Here is a 21,558-nt window from a genome sequence, read left to right as displayed (position 1 = left end):
GAGAGATTGCGCAAGTCGGACTGTCTTCCGCCCCGTTTGGAACCGCGATCGCAGCAGGAGAGCGTGGAGAATCTCGCCAAACGGGTCGCGGTGACCGCGCGGCACTACCCCGCCAGAGGTCCTTCCCCACCGCAGCTTGCCTGTGACCAAAACGCGTAATCCCTCCCGTGGTACGAGAAATCGGCCCTGCGTTTCCACCGCTACCCTTCCGCTTCCTCCCGTCGACCTCTCCCTCGCACTAGGGTTCCGCGCCACCCCTCTCAGACCGCCACCCTCTCCGAGGCCAAACGGCTTCCTCACGGCAGATCCGGGCGGGCGACGATGCAGCGCGGCGCAACTCGCAGGGAGCAGGCGTGGCATGTCAGGCGGGTCGGTCGAGCGGTGGGCGGTGCGACGCGGCCTGCAGGGAGCAGTAGGCGAGCGGCCAGCCAGAGCTGGCAGGGCAACAGGGGTAGCAGCAGAGCAAAGGAGGCGGGCGGCCGGCCAGAGCAAAGTAGAGCAGAACAAGCAGCGGAGCAGAGACAGCAGTGTCTTTCGATGATTAATTGCATGGGTGATTAATTGTTGTAGTCGATGTAGTGTTTGAAGTTGCGTAAAACACTACTACTAAGTGTCACGGGAGCAGGCCGCCGCCGCCGGACTGGTCGTCGTTCGGTTTCACGCCGGCGCCCGAGCCCGACGGCTCGACGTTCGATTCCAAGGCGCGGCGGGCGGCGTACGCGCGCGCCAACGGAACCATCTACTGCGGGCACTGCGACACGGAGTCCACCGACCACGGCAAGCCCGGCGAGAGGTGCCACTCGTGCCGCGGCGGGGCGGGGCAACCCCGGGCACCGGCGCTGAGCCACCGCCACCGCCTCGCGGGGAGGCGCCGCGGCAAGGTAACTGGCGAGTTCACGTGCCCCACGGCGTGCCCGCGGTGCGGCACGCGGTTCTCGTCGTCGGTGTCCGTCGGCATGTGTAAGCTCCGGTGCCAAGCCTGCTCCTACGACGCCACGGTCCACGTGCGCAGCCGCGACACGGCCACTGCTTTCTGAAGCTTCTTCTTCGTCATATCATATCATCTTGAGAAGAGTGAACGTGAGAGGGGTTAAGCCCCCCTTTGGCAGGGCCTTTGCCACGGCTCCGCGAGCGACTTCGGGCGAAGCCCTGCCAAACGATGACCAGCAAAACGGCTTACGGCAAGAAGCCGGGAGAAGCCCCGCAAAATGCGCTGACTCAGTTCCTCCCCGCGCGAGAAGCCAAAAATAGCGGCTTATTGCGGCTCATCCCCATCCAATTCCATCGCTGTCCTCGGGACCGAGCGGCACGGGTGCAGGGCTAACCTGTTGGTGGCGGCGGCGTGACGCGCCTGATGCGCCGGCAGAGACCACGGTGGCGGGCTTGGGGCGGATCGACGGCAGGTGGAGCACCGACGGCGGCGTGACGCGCTGATGCGCCGGCGGAGTCCATGGCGGCGGGCGGGGCGCAGCATCGACGATGTCCGCCGGCGGGAGGTGGGGGTGCAAGGCCGAAGGTGGAGGGCAAAGGACCGGAGGTGGGGACGCGGGTGATGGCCTGGCCGCCGACCGCGCGAGAGAGAAGGAAAGAGCCGGTCGGATAAGGAGAGAGGAGGGGAAAAGAAAAAAAAGGGAGGAGAAGAGAAATAAAAAAGAAAGAAAAAGAAAAGAAAAATGAAGAAAAAAAGAAAAGGGAAAAAAAATATAAGGGTATTTTGGACAATTGACATCTTCTATACATTCTAAAAAGTTAGGAGAAGCCATTTTGCCAAACGTTTTCGTACAAAATAAGTCAGAGAAAAAAAAACTGCCGTGCCAAACGGGGTCTAAGTAAACATCGCAGTGGCAAAAAATTAAATATCCCAGTATCAACCCATCCCAGGAAGCCTCCTCCAACCACAATCACCTTGCTGCTGTAATGGGAGAAGACCTTCTCGCACGACGGGTCCAGCCGGGGCACCAGGGTGCGCCATTCTCCATTGCCGGGCCAGGAGAAGAGGTGGAGATCAAACGGCGGCCGAGCTTCGACGTCACTTTCAAGATGCGGAACGAGAGCTGCCACGACGAAGCCGGCCTTGCCATCGCCGCGGCCGAGGGGCAGGATGCCGATCTCCCAGGGACAGATGTCACGTGGTGGAAAGGGGTTAGGGAGACAGCGGAGCCACGGCTTTCCGGGGACGGCTTTGTAGACGAAGAAGTTGCGCCTCCCTCCGTGGTGGGAGAAGGAGACTTCGAGAAGGACGAAGGCACCCTCGGCGCTGACGACGGTCGGCACGGCATAGAAGCCCGAATCCGGGTGTCCCACGAGGCCAGGGCTATGGACGCACAGGTAGGAGATAGCCGGCGGGTTCGCGAGGCAGAAGGACACCTCCACGATGTCGCCGCCGCTTGAGGCGCCTTGCGCCGTGGTCGCGTTCTCCCGCTTGGCGATGTACGCCCGCTTGTCCACGAAGACCCAATCCGGAGGGCGAGATACCTCGGGAAGCGTGGGAGAGGGGAGAAGAAAGCTGGAGGGATCAGGGATCTCGCCATTGGAGACGGTCGAAGGCACAAAGATTGGTCTTGAATTGGGGATTTGTCCTCCTCAAACTTGGTTGTATGTGGAGATCGATCGGCCCTCTGATGAGGCTTGAGTTCGTTCGTGTTCTTGTTGGGATAAATGTGCTTCACCGCGGCCGGAGTCGCCTCTGTTCCCCGACCAGTTCCTCCATCTGCAAACAAAGACGGGCCCCCTCCCCTTCCTCCATCTGCCCATGGCGCAGCCGATTGCCCCGGCATGTATCCAGCCATCCAGGGGCGTTTGCGGTCGGCAGGTAACAGGGGTAGCCCGGTCCCCCGCCGTACACGGTGTGTAGCGGAAACGGCGTCGCCGGTGGTACCCAGCCGCCGCCGCCGCCCATGTGGCCGTAGGAGTTTGTGGCCGGAAACCACCAGACGCCCGGTCCGCCTTGCTCTGGATGGGGCGGAAACGGTGGTCCCGCTCCCCAATACGGTGGTCGCCCGTGGCCGCTCATGCGGGCGGAGCGGAGTCGCCGGCCAGCGAGGTTTCCCTACGAGAGGGTTTTTAGTTTTGTTCCCTCGAGTCCTCGACTTTATCAAAAGGGAAGTCTATGCCTCAACTTTTAGATCATTTTTAGTCAAACTTATCCTTACGTGTCGCTCCATGTTAGCACAAGACTAATACAAAACATACTTTTTACCCTTGACTTCTTCCCCTCCTCAATTTATACCGTTAGAGTATATTCAAAATAAGTATGCTAAGAGAGTATGAATACACAACAAGTATGTGAGCACATGTCGATTTTAGAGAGAGAGTAGGGAGAGTATACTCCATGACCGGCCATAGAATAGTTTATTCTATAGCCAGGCCATCTAACCAGGCACCCATCACAACTACTATACGTATGATCATAACTGTTCCTCGGACATCATGACTCTAAATTATAGTAACCTCTCATCCTAATTTATCGTCTCACACTAGTGGATATAAATTTACTACGGAGTAGATACGATAACTTGAATGGTTTGAGACGATAAACTAGGACGAGAGGTTACTATAATTAGAGTCATGATGTTCGAGGAATCAGTTATGGTCATACCATAATCGATTTACTGTAGAGTAGTTGTGATGGGTGGCTGGTTAGATGGCCTGGCTATAGAATAAGCTATTCTATGACCGGCCACGGAGTATACTCTCCCTGCGAGCGTGCGTGTGTGTATATATATAGATAGATAAGAGTACGAGTACGTACATTTTGCATATCAAATTTGTATGATGAGCACACGCATGGCTCTAAGAAGTACGAGCACATGAATTTTTTAGAAAACATTTTTTTTGTGTGTATATCAAGGAAGTATGAGCCCATATTTGATCCATGTGAGTATGCCGAGTTTGATAAAAAATAAAATTTAAGAGACTAGATTGACCGATTTGAACGATTTGAACTTACCTCAAGGCAAGGGAATCAAAAACACCTATTTTGCCTTCTAGCGATTGGTCAGAATTCAACAGTCAACTCTTCTTCCTCGGTGCCTCCTTAGTTCAATGCACGATATGGATTGACTCATCATCAAAAAAATTTCACATTATCCAGAGTGCTTTGAGTTACAAACTGTCATTTTGTTTATATGATTCTCATAGCATTTAATTACAATGCACGTAACTAGGATAAAATGGACCCCTCTTTCCCAACGCCAATATAAGCATTTTTTTAGATAAGAAAAAATAGTTCAATATCCCGACTTTACATCACGGTGCAATATATCCAGTCTTTTATAGCAAAATGAACCACATATGTCCAGCAAAAGTATAACAGAAGCAGTCTATTAGGATTGATTCTTCCGCATTTGCTATCTTGTCTGAAAATGTAACCTCAAGTTCAGACATAGTAGCCTTCTTGTTCTTCTTCCCTGTTTAAAGGTAGCATGTCAGATAAACAAAATCGTGAACACAATCTGGAGTCGTTTCAGTCTGTTGTTTCTAACGTCGAGAGGAACCACCCATGCCAGCCGTTGGTGTTGTTCGGCTCGGACATCATGTAGACAACACCATCATCGTGCATGCTGAGAACAATCGTTAGCTGCCTTCTTCCTCGGCATCTTCCCCATCTGCTCAGACAGAGAGAGACATAACTGATAGCATGCAGGATCACCGCCCAAGAACAATGGCAAGACGTCGGCAAAAATCAAGCAATTCTTGCTCCATTGATCATCCTAAGATAGCAACAGCATCCTTGTCCATTTAGCCAGCCATGGGAGGTGTGGCCGTGTGGGAGGGGCCTGCGGCCGACCCCGAGGAGATATCCGGATTCCTGCACTGGCTCCGATTCGGACTCCGACTCCGACTCCGACTCCGACTTGGAGTTGGAGGCGACAGCCAGCAATATATATCTCGCGCCAGGTACCAGGCTCAGCCAAGCAATCCAGCAGGCTTCGACATGGCGAGGTACGACGAGAGAGAAGAGCAAGCCGAGAAGGCCTGCCAGCGCGCGGAGGAGCTCTTCCTCACCGGCAACATCCGCGGCGCGCACTGCGAGGCCGGCCGGGCCAAGCGGCTCTGCCCGTCGCTCCCCGGCGTCGCCAACGCGCTCGCCGCGTACGAGGTCCACACCGCCGCGGGGGGCGGGTGGCGCGCGGTCCTCGGCATCCGCCCCGGCGCCGCCGCCACGGAGGACGCCGTGAAGAAGCAGTACCGGCGGCTGTCCCTCCTCGTCCACCCGGACAAGGCCCGCTCCTGCGCCGCCGCCGAGGGGGCCTTCAAGCTGCTCCGCCAGGCGCGCGAGGACGCTCTCGCCTCGGTCGCCTCCGGCTGCCGGGACTCCGGCGGGCCCCGGGCCACCCCGCCGCCTGCCGACGTGCCTCGCGCCGCCTCGCGGCGGACTCCGCCGCCGGTGATGCAGTTTATGTTTGACGTGCCGCGCAAGCCCATGCTCATCTACTGCCCGTCCTGCAAGAACGAGTACGCCGCCAAGATCGGACCGCTGCAGCAGCAGGCCGGCATGAACTGCGCCCGGTGCCCCGAGTGGCTGAGCCCGCCGTGGCAGAAGAAGCCGCCGGCGAGGAAGGAGCCTCCCGCCGGGCAGGGGCGCCAGGTGTTCCAGTGCCCGGCCAAGTGTCCCGAGTGCGAGGCGGCGTACACGTCCATGGTGTGCGTCGGCCGGTGGTGCCTCAAGTGCAAGGCGTGCTCCAAGTCCTCCATGGTCGACGTGCAAGGACCCGACCAGGCCACTGCGACCATCAGAAAGCGTCCGTGAAGTCCTAAACATGACGAACAGGTCCTTCGATGCTGCTACTTCAAAACGAACCTTTTCCCCGGTGGAGTATGTGTGTGAATCTCCTGTTCTTTTCCTTTTTTCATTCGAAAACTATGAATTTGTAAATTGTAATGACAAGTATACTATATATGTTATCATTGATACGGGAGAATTTGGTTCACAGTGAAATGACGAGCAAAACTGACCAAAAAATGTAAAGCATCCCGGCCCGGTAAGTACAGCAAGTTTTGTAATGTTGCTACCAGAAAATGCGATTCCAAGCTAGCATAATCTCAGCCTAAGCTCAACACTAAAACACACCAAGTAGAAAACAACGCGAAATATGAAAACTAAACACGTGAGCTGTGCAGTCGAACTATCAACTCCCTATCGGACCTTGCCTCCGCTATGTACTGGTATTTTCTCCAATAACATATTATCCACATAGATCTCAAAGAACCCATTAGGTGAGAGCAGCTTCAGTCATCATCTTGACCAAATTGATCATCAGCGTCGCCACCCAGAAATGAGCCGATGGACTTGCGAAGGATGTGGATTGATTTGTCATCCTGCGAAACATGAACGCAAAACTGGTGGGAATTGATTATGGTAAGTGAACCCTATATACAAGTTTAGTTTCGGTTATGGGACAGGTGAATGAGATCAGCAACCGGATACTACAGTTCTAATCATGCATGCTCTAACATATACCTGCTTCATCTTCTTCAGAGATTCTTCTGCATTTGCTATCTTCTCTGAAAATGTTTTCTCAAGTTCAGACAGAGTAGTCTTCTCCTTCTTCCCTGTTAAAAGGCAGCATGTCAGAGCAAGGAACTCATAAACACAACCAAAGGAAAGGCTGTCTGCTTACTTTGCAGTTCATACTGCATAAGCAATTTCTCTTTATCATCTTCAAACTTTGAGAAAAGGTCTGCAGAAAACAGCAGATAGATAAGTCGATTGAAAATGAGGATAACTGATGACAACTATTTCAGTGAAACTAAGGAAGAGACAGTATAGGCACAGCACAGGGCTCTATGCAAGTAGGATTAACGGCATTTAGTAGCTGCAAAATTGCTAGCAAATTAAGCATATGTGCAGACTGGGATTTCCTAAGGTGAACTTGTCTATAGGTTCTCTGATGATAAAAAACAAACAGGCAAACAACAAAACTCATTTTTAGCTAAGCAATATATGGATTTAGGAGCCATGTAGATGAAACAGTAAGGTTATTCGATACCTGCATAAGCATGACATGTGCAAGATGAAACTATAACAATATTATTGCTTGAGCATGACATAAGCTAGGTAAAGACAGATGATAAGAAATATAGCAAATCACAAGAGGCTGCATTGTCTCTTATCTGGCATACCTTTGAAATTCTGTATGTGTGCAGCTTTGTCTTTGCAGAACTTATCGTGTGTTGCTTGAAGTTTGGTGTACTCATTCTTCAACAAGCCTTCACACTGCATAGCATACAAATGAACTTTCCATTAACCAAAACCTGACCAGATTAGTAACCAGAAGCACATTGCAGCATCAAATACAATTCGAAACCTCTTTTGAAGTCTTTGACAGTGCTTTCAGAAAATTTTGCCTGCGCATGCACATACGGAACAACTGTCAGGTGTACATTTCATTGAGCGTTCACAGTATTCATTATCAATTACTTGTTTCAGTTCTTAGTTTATAGCAACAGCTAAAAAGGATCACATCTGATCTCACATAATGAACTGGAAGGAATATATGTTTCTATAGTTTAAGTTACTTAAAGGCTTGCGATGTGCATTAATTAGTTCCTCACCATAGGCAGAAAATTCTGCCTGCGCATGCACATACGGAACAACTGTCAGGTTTACATTTCAATGAGCGTTCACAGTATTCATTATCAATTACTTGTTTCAGTTCTTAATTTATAGCAACAACTAAAAAGGATCACATCTGATCTCACATAAAGAACTAGCAGGAATATATGTTTCTATAGTTTAAGTTACTGAAAGGCTTGCGATGTGCATTAATTAGTTCCTCACCTTTCCTTCTCAAACTTAGTCTTGGTGTCCTGTACTATAGTCTGAATCTCTGTTGCCACACTGAAAGTTAAGAAAACTGTTAGAAATGTACTAGGAATAGCTATCTGCAATGAGTACAACATCCAGATAGAAGATAGCTTTGGACACCCGAAACGGCAATAGAATAAAAAGGACTGAGCACACCCAGACCATATATATGATTATATAAGCCATTGTTCCTGAACTCTAGTCTCAATTCGCTTGACAGTTACCAGTCACCATAGGTGGATTGAGTCCAGTCAATTATGCTAACTTTAGCATACGCAGACCAAGTAACAACAAATTCTCTACTTATCAACTATTTGCCAGTCACTTCAGGGAATTCAGTAGTAAGTTATGCTTCCTTCAGCATGTGCAGACCAAGAGAACAGAAAATTCTCTAATCAAGTAATCATCAACTACAACAACAATCAATGATTCACTAAAATACCCAGGCATTGACAAACAACTTGACACGCATCATAGGCGCCCTACTAATCTGCGGTTTCAAGCACAGCCATCTGAGGTCCAAAAATGAAAAATCAGACGCGACACAGCAAATAGCACTGTCACATTCCTTCCTAAGGTTGGTGCATCAGATGTCAATCAGTCATAATCTGCAAATTCAGCAGATCTAAGTAGATGTGCCGCTTACCATGCACCAGATCTCCATCGATTGGGGCAAACAAAGCAGTTGCACACATACATTACGTACACTGACAGAACAGTCACTCGCATAAATTCAGCAGAACCAAAATGTAGGATGGACGCGTGGAATGGAAACTGAAATCACCTGGAGATAGCCTGCTCCGTCTTCTTCTGACCGTCCTTGTGGGCCTTGTCCTTGATGTGTCGCAGAAGCGTGACGATCTCCTTCATGTCACTGGCTCCACCAATCACACGTTAGATGTGTATAGAGAAATCAATTAATCACACGAAATTTCCAAAAACAAGAGGAAAATCAACAGAGATGGAGCAAAATTCGCGTCGAACGGAAGCGCAATCACGAAACCCTCGCTTCATCACCTCGATTCGAACGATCTCGAGCACGGACCCCGCCCAATCCAAAATAACCAGGCCGAATAGCGAGCGCGAGAGGCGTGCGAGGGGGGAGAGGGAAGCAGGGCAAGGCACCTGTCGAACTCGTGGTCGGAGTCGTCCATGCCGCCGCGCTCGCGCCGCCTCTTGTCGGAGAGGAGCGGCGCGTCGGCGGGGTCCTTGGGCGGCGCGCCCCGCTTGCCGCCGCTCGCCTTCGCCTTCGCCTTCCCCGCCGCCGACATCGCTGGTGCTCACCCCCGAGACCGCCGCCTCGCCTCGCTCGTGCGTGCGGGGGTTTGCCGCCTTTGGGGGTGGTGCGGTCGTGACGTCACGTTCGGTTTCGCGGGTTTTGAAATGGATGCCGGCTGCGGCTTGGTTTGGTTTGGTGACTAGTAGGAGACTGAGGAGACTGAGGAGAGGACCGGAAAGGACACAGGAGAGGCTTGGGAAGGAAGGGAACGGACCCATGTAATTTTGGAAACTTGAGTCAAGATCATAAGATGCTAATTTAATTGGTTACAAGATTTTTTTCAAATCTCCGCACCCCTTGAATCCATTTCTCCTCGGCCCCTTCCATCGCGAGAAGCCGCCGCCGTCCCTTCCATCGTGATTCAAATCGCCGCCACTGCTCCTTCCGTCGTGATTCACCGCTGCCCGTGGGCCGCCCCTTCTCCTCTAGCCGCCCCTTCACCCCTCACCAGGACGAGCAGCCTCTCAAGGGGGCGGCATCCTCGCCAAGCTGAGCAGCCTCTCAGGGGCGGCGGCGGCGAATTGCGACGAAAGGGGCGGCGGCGGCGAACTGCGATGGAAGGGGCGACAACGGCTTCTCGCAATGGAAGGGGCCGGGGGGGGGGGGGGGGGGAGGGGAACCGAATTCAAGGGCAGGGGGATTCGTAAAAAACCTGCTGACCGGCGGGCATTAAATTGCAAAATAACTCCATCTCTAATCCTATCCATTGGATTAATGATTTAGAGTTTTTAAAATTGCACAGAGCAGATGGGTTGCATCTTATACATTCCCGGGAAGGAATGCGTCTGGGGCCTGCGAATACAGAGTGGTGGGCCGGTCCAATCGAATTGGACACCGAGTCATGCATGGATTTGGCAGGCCGACCGATTCATGAAATAGGTAGATCCGTCATCCCAAATTTGTAGCGGCGGCCCACGTCAGTTTCTTCCGTCCTTTTTTTTTTCCACTTCATTGCGTTTGCAACTTTGGATAGGCATGGGATGGTCTTGAATTTCCCATCATCCATGTGGACGTGGTTGCCATTCACTAAATAAAGGTATAATCTTATTTCTCTCTTAACATGTTTTGTTCGTATATCCAATCTAACTCACGTAGTCATTAATAATGCACTTTCCATGTGTGCTTGTATCTCGCTAAATCTCCTTCTATAGTTCTATGCATAGATATTTGTATCGTGTAGTAGTCATGAATTTACTTACCATGTGGATACATAGTCATCTATAAATAATACCCCCATGCAAGTCAATTCTGCAGGGGCAATTCTTTCGCCATAAATCACGCGTACGACCCAACTCTCAGATCGATCTTGCATGCATGAGGTGCCACGACGACGCCATGGTGCACATGATGGCTACTATGCTGTTGTTTGTTATGCTCTTTGCGTCGACAGCGCAATTGAAGTCTACAATCATCATCGTCTTTGTCTCGTAACTAAGGACGATGATACAGTTTGGGTCTTCTGGTTTGCCTCTTGTTCTGTCTTACTCTCAAATGTGTTTCCCCCTTTCAATACTTCATGTCAAATAGTAATTAAGGTTTTGTTGTTGAGCTCTTTAACGGTACACAATACTACTACTTAGTAGTATATAGTATATATAAGATCTAAATGTTCATGATTGTGGATGATTTAGTAATTATTACATGCGAAAAGTGATATTTCAAACGGAATGGCCTTTTAAACTTTATGCTAGTGTCAGAAATAAAATTTTAGTGATGTCATTTGTGTTCTTTTACCATGATACCCTTATACTATCCATACTACTCATGTATACTATCCATACCACAGGTGAAGGTTTCAGTAGTATACAATTAATCTTGACCGTTAGATGTTTGTATACAATTAGTCCTTTTCGAACACTACTATAGCCTAGTATTGTGTACCGTAGAAGAGTTATTGTTAAAAAAGACCATTAAGTAGGACACATATCAAAAGACATGGTTTTATGGCTCTCGAATCAATACATATAACATCCATGGTTTTGTGGAAAAATAGCTTTAAATTAATATATCATGTAGTTTCATGCATGCTTGAAATTGTTTGCTGAATATATGTTGATGGCTGTAAGATATTGCATCAGGTCGTTATCACTTACAAGATGCTGGACTTACCAACAACACAAGTGATAATGCTACGGTGGTCGGCTTCACAACACCACATGAGAACAAGCTCGTGTTGATATTTTGCCACAAGACTCGAGGGTGTTTGGTTCAAGCGACTTATTTTTAGCACATATCACATCGAATGTTTAGATACTAATTAGGAGTATTAAACGTAGACTATTTACAAAACCCATTATACAAATGGAGGCTAAACGGCGAGACGAATCTATTAAGCCTAATTAGTCCATGATTTGACAATGTGCTGCTACAGTAAACATTTGCTAATGATGGATCAATTAGACTTAATAGATTCGTCTCGCCGTTTAGCCTTCATCTGTGCAATTAGTTTTATAATTAACTCATATTTAGTCCTCCTATTAGCCTCCTCCGAATATTCGATGTGACACGGACTAAACTTTAGCTCGAGGAACCAAACGCCCTCGAAGTGTGGAACACCTTGGGAAGATTGCTACTGCTGCATAAATAAAATGCCAGAAGAGTTGTGTTATGACACATTGAATGAGTGTGAGACTAATTGCCCCGTTTGCAACCCAAAGTGCCCGCCGCACTAGTCCAACAAAAAGGCAATGGAGGGTCAGCAATTGCAGGCGACAATGAACTCTACATTATATATACAAATATAAAAGGTTTGTGATTTTAAAGTCATCCGTGCCACCGATCAAAATAATAGTGTTCTGATATAGAACTATTGAATTAATAGACGTCGTCGTGTATTTTGTTGGTTCCCTTGCTCAGCTCAAGTCTTTGCTATCTGTCCTTTTGCTTGATTTCTCCTTCCATGCCCTCTGTTTTGAATTATTTTTTTGGTTCCTCAAGTATCACGTTTTAAAATTATTTTCTACAGAAATAAAAATATCGAAATAAATCAGCGTGATATTTTTTTTCTTGAGTGAGTCTTGGGTACTACATGTAAAGGACTGATAATATCATTGCGTATGGAGATACTGTGGATCGATCTTGAACTATATATCTTCTTACTCACACCTTGATATATATATGAGGGGTGGAGATGTATACCACAATTAAAAGGGAAACAAATTCAAACGCCTTTGAATTTATCTTTTAGAAGAGGCTTTAATGGGGATAGACAATCAGCTTGGACTAGCCTAGTAGCTAAAATAGCCACTTTCCATCTTTCAAATGGGAGCGACAAATTTACCTGGGACTTGCATAAACTAAGTCATTTTTCGGTCTGGTCTGTGTATCAATATCTGATAAACTAGGGTTCTTCTTTTACAAATAAATTTATTTGGAAGCTAAAGATTCCTTTGAAAATTAAGATTTTCCTTTGGTACCTCCAGCGAGGTGTGATATTAACAAAGGATAATCTAGCAAAAAAGAAACTGGATTGGAAGTCAAAAATATTATTTCTATAATTCTAATGAAACAATTAAACATTTATTCTTTGATTGCCAGCATGCTAAAAATATTTGGAGGGTGGTTCATATATCTAGTAGGTTAACGCCGCCTAGATCTTTAACTCATAATTGGCTAACATGCATAAGAATTGAAGAAAGAAGAATAATCTTTATCGGAGTCGCAGCTCTTATATGGGTAATTTGGTGTACTAGTAATAAAGTGGGTTTTGAGGAAAAAAAAGATACACTTCTTTTATGCAGGCTGTGTTCAGAGGAGTATATTGGCTACGATTCTGGTCCTTGCTGCTGTGTGAGGGAGCAAAGGAAACTGTACGTTCGGCAAGCAAAGCATTGGAGGTAGTCGCTTTGGATATCTTCGCCAAGAACGGATGGAGAAGTAATAATAGACTTTGCTTATAATTTTTCCTTCTATATGCAAGCTCGTTTCCCTTCTCTTCTCTTTGTGATCAGCTTATGTGCTGAATATTCTGTAAAAATTTGGCTGTATGCGGTCGCAGAGGTCAGAATGATTTCCATTTTCAAAAAAAGGGAAACAAATACACAAACATACAAATGAGAGATACACACCGTGGAGCCAGTACTTAAAGCAAGTAGATAGGTACATACAGAAATATATAGATAGTTGGTAGATAGATACAGATATATACAGTCATCATATCAGATAATATATGCATGGATGAATGATAGCTGATGGATGGAAAGGAAATGCTCTGGGCTACAAGAAAGAAAAAGAACAAGAAGAACAAGAAAAGAAGATCCGTGCGGCCACGCCCTCTGGTCCAGGTGGCAGCACAAGGGCCTGGTAACTGATCCACCCCACGTGCACACCTGTATCTTTTGGATTCCCAATTCAGGTCCAGGAGCCCCGAGAGGCTCTGCTTGATCATGTATGTGTGAGCATGCCCCGAACGAATCAAATATGAGGCAACCGATGGTGCAACCTTCCTTGTGCATTCCTACATCTATCGTGGCGCAATCGACAGGGAACTGAGGATCTAATAGAGTAGATATGTAGATATATCTGTAGCTTTTGTAAAGAAAAATTCAAAGGTAGGAGGAAGCAGGCAGACCTCTCCTGATGCATCTTACACTTTTGTGTCACTATCAGAGCCAGAGAAGTCCCCTTTAGTACCGGTGCTCAACCTTCCTTAGTACCGGTTTCGCAAATGGTACTGCTAAGTTCATATTAGTCCCAGTGCTCAACCTCCCTTAGTACCGGTTTCGCAACTGGTACACGCTGGACCATCTAGCAGTCAATAAAAGAGACCAAATAAGTGCACCAAAAGATATATACAGTCTTAATGGAAACAATGCACCTTGGTCTACAGATTCCACTTCATTTTTTTATTGAAATGTTTTGCCACTTGATCTCTCGGTAGTCTGTTGGTTCATTTCATTTGCAGGAATGTCTACTTTTAGCTTACTACTGACTTTTCTAGGTTATTAACCCTGTCGGTTGGTACAGAGTCGATGCCACAAGTCCCTATCTTGGCATATGAAAATTAGGACAACTTCTTCTTTGCCGCATGGCATGATTCTTCTCGTATACTTTTCTCGAATATATGGCGTTCATGACAAACTAATTAATTAATTTACTGAACTTATTAGCTTGTCCTAAACATCATATATTTATAAAAAGGGATGGAGTATTTCTTTATATGTATCTCTTTGATATATGTGCATACCATTGTGAACACTGGTGATAATATACTACAATCATGCCTAAATATTTTGATTACTGCTGTTATTGTGATGAATACACTTTTCATGCCAGAAATGGCAAAAGAACTAGAATTATAAAGTGAGCACAAACTGGGTAGCTAAAAGGAATATATGATGCGCGGCTTAGCGAGATGGACCAATAGGGAGGCGACAGCTCATCTTCCTCAGGCACGTGGCGCGGAATCGTCCACGTCAGAAATGCAGAGGCGATCGCTCATATCTCTTCCGCCCCGCACATTGGCTTGCCCTGCACCGGTCGTCATCTGCTAGCTTTTTTTTATCCCCTCTTTGCCTTGCCTTTGCTTTTGTCTCGTAGCTAGCATTTATGCTGCCCCCCATGGCATTATATATGACCAGCAACCCTAGCATCTTGTTCCTCCTCCACACCATCTCAATTGACAAGAAGCCTCTTCGATCGATCCATGTCGGGGCCAACGTGCAGCGCGTGCGGCGCGTCCGCCTGCTGCCCGCACCTCTTGCACGCCGGAGCAGACGACAGCCAGGCTGCTTTCTCCATCTTCACCGGCGAGGTTCATGATCATCATGAGCCCGGTACGCAGCAGCCACCGGGGAGCCTGCACGAGTTCCAGTTCTTCGGCCAGGACGACCATGAAAGCGTTGCCTGGCTCTTCGACGACCCGCCGCCCGCCGTCGGCGATGACCGGTCCCCAGTTGAGAACCAGCCTCACCAAAGGCCACCTGCGTTTGATCCGTTTGGGCTGCAGTACCACCCCGGAAAAGGGCTCACCTTTGAGGTGTCCCTTGGCCAGGGAGAGGTGGACGCCAGGCTGGGAGTTGGCGGCGGCGCCCGGCACACGGAGACAGCAGCAAGCGCCGCCATCGTAAGTAGTAGTGGTTCGAAATCGTAAGTAGTAGTGGTTCGAAAGAATCTCCGGCCGGTTCACTCGGCAACTGTTGCTTCTTTTCTGTGCTTAATTGTTGGTCACAGTTCTTTCTTTCGTTGTTTTTTCTATTTGCTTCTTCTTGAGCTCCACACCACATGTGGTTCTTGTGTACATGCCTTGTTAAAAGTGATCCAACCGCGAAAGATTCTGGGCCTTAACCTTTGGTGGCGAGGGCTGATGTTGTTTTTCTACTTAAATTTAGGGATTCTGGCTTGTTTTTTAAGTAAGCAACATACAAAGCGGTGTGCTGGTTTGTTGTGAGAATCGACACATAAAATTCTATCAAAGCAAACTAATAACTAATACACTCCGAGGACTGAGAGGGAAATTAATCACCGGTGGAGATATTCCCTTGTGGAGGGGAAATATATATGGAGAAAGGCAAATATAGTATTATACTTGTGTTGATCGTATATAATCTTGTCATCAAACTTATATGTGTTTGTAGCAACTCAACAAATTCTATTAAATAAAAGGAGAAAACCGTATAGGTTTCCTTTTTTCCATTTTTTCACTACTTGTTGGAGTGTGTTTTCATCTTGAAAATTAAAACTATGCTCTTGTCCCAGGATATATAGGTCTTTTAATTAGGCGCTGATGATATGTATATATGCGAGAAATCAACCATAAATTAATATGCATATTAGGTATGTTCAGTGATATATCTACCTTGCTAGCTAGTTAGCTGATCTGACTTGTTTGATTGTATGTTAAAGACACCAAGAAAGAATGCTCGCAAACTAAACATGATATGTCAAATTTTCACATGTATATCTGATATATCCATCTAGTGTCTATACATCGATCCTGAAGGTATGTCCTTGCCAAAGATTGATGAAATAGGTAATAAGCTGTCTCATTTTATGTGGTTAACTGACAGATTGGATGTTTACATTTTGCTGTAATACCTGATCAATGGATGCATTTTGGAAGCATATAAATAGAAAGAACTTAATCATTTGCATCAATAGGAGCAAGGAGTGATAACAAACGCTGTCGCATTGGCTTTGGATCTAATTTTAGGATCCCAAATCGTCCCAGCTAGGCAACGTCTGATGTTCATGGCTCACGCATAAGTAGGCCTATTTTGACACATTTTTTGCTCGACTAAATTATATATCTGCATGTATACCTTGTCCATTTTCCTATGATTTAAATTCTTGTTGCATGCAGATGTCATTCTGTGGGAGCACATTCACTGATGCTGCAAGCTCGAGGCTCAAGGAGCCAATCCTGATCAACAATCAGCTGCAAAGGCCAGCCGATCCATCAATGGAAAGGGCGGCAAAGCTGATGAGGTACAAGGAGAAGAGGATGAGGAGGTGCTATGAGAAGCAAATACGATATGCATCCAGGAAAGCCTATGCAGAGATGAGACCCCGAGTGAGAGGCCGCTTTACTAAGGTACCCGAAGCTTCTGCGCCACGGCAACCAGCGTTGGCAACGACCAGCTATGATCACAGTCGGCTTGATCTTGGGCGCTGCTGGTTCCATGCATAGCCCAAGCTAGACATATATAAGCATATTAATAATCGAATCCATAGTACATATATATCTAGTAACTATGTGTTGTCTCGATTGCCAACCATATTAACGACTTTAGAATTATCATCTGTATTGGTATTTATATGACACTATTAGGCTGGGTTCACCAAATTTAATAACTTCTAGCTAGTTCCCTAGCTGTGGCCAGCATTACAAGCTTAACTATACTGTATATGTGGTGTAAGCAATTTGAACTATGAAGACAACTAATATATGCGCTGGCAGAGACCTTCCATCCAGCTTTTTTAGTCCCGGTTGTTTTTGGACCCGGGACTAAAGGGCCTTTAGTCCCGGGTCAAAAGACCACCACTAACGACCACCAACTAGGGGAGCTTTAGTCCCAGTTGGTAATATCAACCGGGGCTAAAGAGCCCCCTTTAGTCCCGGTTGTAACGGCTAGTGGGACGAGGGAATCTGGCGGGATGTTTAGTCCCGGTTGAAAACACCAACTGGGACTAAAGGCTCCCCTTTAGTCCCGGTTGGAATTACTAATTAGTCACGGTTGGTAATTCCAACCGGGACTAAACGCCTCACTTATAAATTCAGCTTCTTCCTCCCTGAGCCCGAGCCACTCAGATCGAGAGCTTCAAGCTCCTTCTATATGGCTAGCAAGCAAGCTTAGGGAGGTGTTGCCCGATTTGTTTCCCTCATTTTCATGGGGATTTCACTCATCCAAAGTGTTGTTAAAGTTAGCTACTTCATCCTCCCTTCATTTATTATTATTATGCTTTGGAGATAGAGAAAAATGAGTTTTTTAGAATGAGGGAGAATGGAGATGATTTTTATTTGTACATGTTTTTGAGATAGAATTTGATGGATAGCTTGCTTGTTATATATGATTCGTATTAGATAAATATCTTGATCAATATTAGGTATGGAAAAAATAGAGTAAATATGTTTTTAATATGTAGTCATTGCAATAAAATTAAGGTAATAAATTGTAGGTGTGAGAAATAGAATTTGGTCATTGCTACAATTTTTTAGATAGCTTGCATGTTAAATTAGAGTGACATGAAAATTACACCAGTCAACTTAATACTACAATTGTGCAACAAGACAACAAAGATACAATAAAGATTATAGACGCTCCATAGTGGACTTCACGGAGTCAAGAATTCAAAAATAATGGTAGAACAGAAGAACTTCGAGTCCACAAACTCGAATATACCTCAGTTCACCAAAGGGGGCACACTTGGGAAGGAGAAAGATCTGGCTTTTTTTCAAGTTCATGGAATGTTGATGAACTGCAAACGTGCCTCAACAGTAGTCAACACCCAACAACAACAAAAATTTCAGCTCAGTGCTGAGCATCGCCGTGGGGTCTTCTCTAGTCAAATGAACGGAAGCGTAAACAAAAGAGCTAGTGGGCTCGGGGTGACTGCTGCTGCCATAAGGATGCGGCCGTCGTCATCGCTCCCTCCCTATCAGACCTTGCCAAATAGCAGCTGGCCACGTGTCCCCAGTCGTCAGCACACTGTTCATAAGACAAGGGTTAATTTGCTCGTATGTTCAGGGACCGATCGAGCATGCGGCTGATGCACTCTAATCAGCACAATTATCAGCTATAGTAATTAGGGTGACTACTGACTAGCAATCTGCTGCGAATATGTAGTCGAACACGTAGATGCAGCAGGAGCATGACGGCGACGAGGAGCCGGGGGACGAAGCCGGAGGCGGTGAGGGCATCCGCTCTCCCGGCGGTCCCCAGATGTGCTCGTGGTGCCCCGGCGGAAGATCTTCCAGCAGCACGTATGGCGCCCGCATGGGCAACGGCGGCAAGTCGTCCACAGTGGCCGCCTGCGCTGCCGCCAGGCCCTCGCGATCGCAGCCGCGCGCGGGACATGCTTGCCGCCGTGTGTCTATGTAGTGCTCGTCGACGCCGGGGAATGTCGCTGCGATCTCCGGAGCGCGTGAGCCCGACGACGACGACGGGAGCGAAGCCTGCCAGGCAGGAAGGAGGCTCGACGGAGGAAACTCGTCGTCGGTGCTTGCCGGCGAGCGCTCCACGTACGTCCACCCGCCTGTCCCACCGCTCGAAGCTCGGCCAATGTCCGCCGGCCTCCAGGTCCAGCGACGCGCGGCGCTCTCCCTTTGCCACCGCCACGGCGCCCAGAGGGTTTAGGAGCGTCGACGGCGGAACCTCGTCGTCGTCGGTGCTTGCCGGCGAGTGTCCAGCGTCCACCCGACGCTCGAAGCTCGGCCGATGCTCGCCGGCCACCAGGTCTAGCGACGCGCGGCGCTCTCCCTCCGCCACCGCCACGGCGCCCAGAGGCACTCGCCGGCGCCCGGACTCTCTCCTCCGGAGCCCAGACGCTCCTCGGCATCCCAAGGCTCCGCGCGGCCGGGGCTCTTCAACACGTCTTCCAGGCGCACCGTACGGCCACGGCGCCGCTTGCGGCAGCAAATGACCAGCCCCGCGACTGCCAGGAGGGACAACCCAACGCCGAGGCCGACCGTCAAGCAGTCGTAGTGGTGGTCGGAGTGTTTCCCCGCCATCTAGGCGTGGCGCTTGTCGGCGGCACGCAAGAAGGGGAGGTGGAGGTGAAGGGGGAGGCAAGGGCAAGGAAGGCGGAAGGGGGGAAGTTCCGGAGAAGGGATCGATGGTCCACGTCACCGTGGTCATGTGCTCGGTGAGTTATTACTGAGGTGAGGACTGATGAAGACTGGACTGGGGAGCTATTCGCCTCCACCTGGCCGGCGCGGGCTAGCTGCCACGTGCCGCTCACACACTGGCTGCGTGCCATCCGACGAACAGTCCAACACGTAGGATCTGGGGAGAGCTTAGCCCTATTCTATTTTTCTTACCTTTTTGTTATTCTTATTATTAGCTTACTGTACTAGTTATTTCAAAAAAAATATGTACCAATTGCTTCAACATTTTTCATATAATTTGAAACTTTCAACAGCGTTTTTAAAATGATCTACTCAACACAATAATTTTTCTAATTTCACGAGGAAAAAAATACTTTCACCTTCAAAAGAAACATGTACCAGCTTAACTAAAAGTATTCTTAAATAAATGTGATTTGTTCCATAAAATGTGAATTTTAAAGAAAATCCTAGCTTAAGCTTTATACCAAAAATATTTCAGCTTCCCTACAACCTTGCAGGCTGCGGGAGGAAGCGAGCGCACGTATACAATTTTTGAATTATAGCACATAGGAGAATTCAACAATTTGGATGGCATGTATGAAAACATTATAATTTCTAGTGACATGCATGCACAACCAAAATATATTATAATAAGAACAATATAATTATACTCGCCATATAACATTTTTGAAGAATATAGCATGGAACATATATATCAAACACTTTATAGGGAAAATTAAAATGCACTCCCAAAGAAACTCAATGTATTATCAGAACAATCGAAATGTAATAATGAAATTGCATCACTAGAAAATTATGTGGGAATGATCAGACAGTAAAATTATATTATCAGAATTTTCATTAACACATGACAATAAAATATGCTTACAAGTTATGTAGCCGAACAATTTATTATAACCAGAAAAATACTAAAATATAGAGTAAATACACAAAACAGAAGTGAAACGCATAAAAAGGAATTCAGCTCGTAAAAAATTGTATATAAGCCCACTAAGGCCATAACGAGCTACAGTGCAGAAAGCCCAACACAAAAGGGTAAATAGCCTAATGCCCCACGACAGCTCCACTTAACGAGTAGGAAAATACGAAATTTTGAATCATCTTGATGTGGAAATAGAGTAGATTAGGGTAGAGAAATAGAAGAAAACGAAGTAGAGTAGAGTAGTCAACTTGTCGTAACAAACATTATTGTGAAATCGGAATTTTGTTTGGATGAGTGATTTAAGATTTATGATATTTTTTTGTGTCAAATCATCTTTGCATGCATGCTTGTGCTTTTGTTCCTACAAGATGCAAACAGTCCAATCATTAATTTGGGCCGAAGGCAGCCCACCATTCGTAGGCAAGCAGCGGCCTGACACGTGGTAGAAGGCAACAGTAGCAGGCCCGTCGTCTTGGGTGATAATTGCCGGAAATCATATCCATCGAGGTAACTTCCATGTTGACGAATGAGATATGTCGTATATGCATTAAATCAAAACCCTAACTTCACTCCTCTCTTCTTTGTACCGCCGCCACGCGCGAGCCTGCTGCCCGCCGCGCGCCGCTGCCCTCTCAGTGCCTCCGCACCTCGCCGCCCCTGCCGCCAGCTATGGAGCGTGGGAAGAAGGTCGAAAAAATGCTGGACCAACTTTTCTTTGAAAATGTTAGTGCATTTTTTTCTTTTTCTGAAGAAATATTAGTTTAATTTTTTTAAAATGTTGATCCAAATTTTTTAAAAAATATTGACAATTTTTTTTTAAAAATATTGATAATATTTTTTGAGTTAAATAGAGTTTTGACGTGCGGGTTGGCTGTCCTTCGTAACCATCTTCCAATAGATAACCGCACCCCGGGTAGGCGCAGCACGGCCCACGTCGGCCAGCTACCCGCCCACCACAAACGGGAGCCGGGACCGCAACCGCACTGACGCCCCGACCCCACAGCAGATTCATCTCACCACGCGGGACCCTGCCCACGCGCCACGAGTGGCTACGGTGCCTCTTCGCCTTCCCGCCACACATCGCCCGCTCGCCTCTCACCGTCGCAACAGAAACAATCCCTCGTCGCCATCGACTAGCACCACACCACGCCACCGACATCTGGGACCAAGCGTGTGGGTCCCGTACGTCAGTGACTTGAAACTTCCTTCGAAACGAGGAGCTCCAGAGCGGCAAAGGCTCAGTCACTGCGCCGCCTCCTTCC

General features: G+C 47.4%; 1 protein-coding gene and 1 pseudogene across 1 annotated transcript; one reads left to right on the top strand and one right to left on the bottom strand.

Annotated features, from left to right (window-relative positions):
- Positions 1-5,884: 5,884 nt before the first annotated feature.
- Positions 5,885-9,209, bottom strand: LOC117836628 (uncharacterized). The gene is made up of 8 exons (XM_034716094.2): positions 8,936-9,209; positions 8,595-8,684; positions 7,784-7,843; positions 7,311-7,350; positions 7,126-7,219; positions 6,624-6,683; positions 6,464-6,555; positions 5,885-6,321 (listed from the first exon to the last, which is right to left on the bottom strand). Exons 1-8 carry the CDS (start codon positions 9,079-9,081, stop codon positions 6,232-6,234), a joined length of 672 nt encoding a protein of 223 aa, XP_034571985.1. The 5' UTR covers positions 9,082-9,209; the 3' UTR covers positions 5,885-6,231.
- A 5,412-nt stretch (positions 9,210-14,621) lies between these two features.
- LOC117840017 (transcription factor GHD7-like) lies at positions 14,622-16,872 on the top strand (annotated as a pseudogene).
- The last annotated feature ends 4,686 nt before the right edge of the window (positions 16,873-21,558 follow it).

Source organism: Setaria viridis, chromosome 9 (assembly GCF_005286985.2).
Source record: "Setaria viridis chromosome 9, Setaria_viridis_v4.0, whole genome shotgun sequence".
NCBI classification, from domain to species: Eukaryota; Viridiplantae; Streptophyta; class Magnoliopsida; order Poales; family Poaceae; genus Setaria; species Setaria viridis.
The sequence above is the reverse complement of the archived record's forward strand: the minus strand, read 5'-3'. Positions and strand labels throughout refer to the sequence as shown.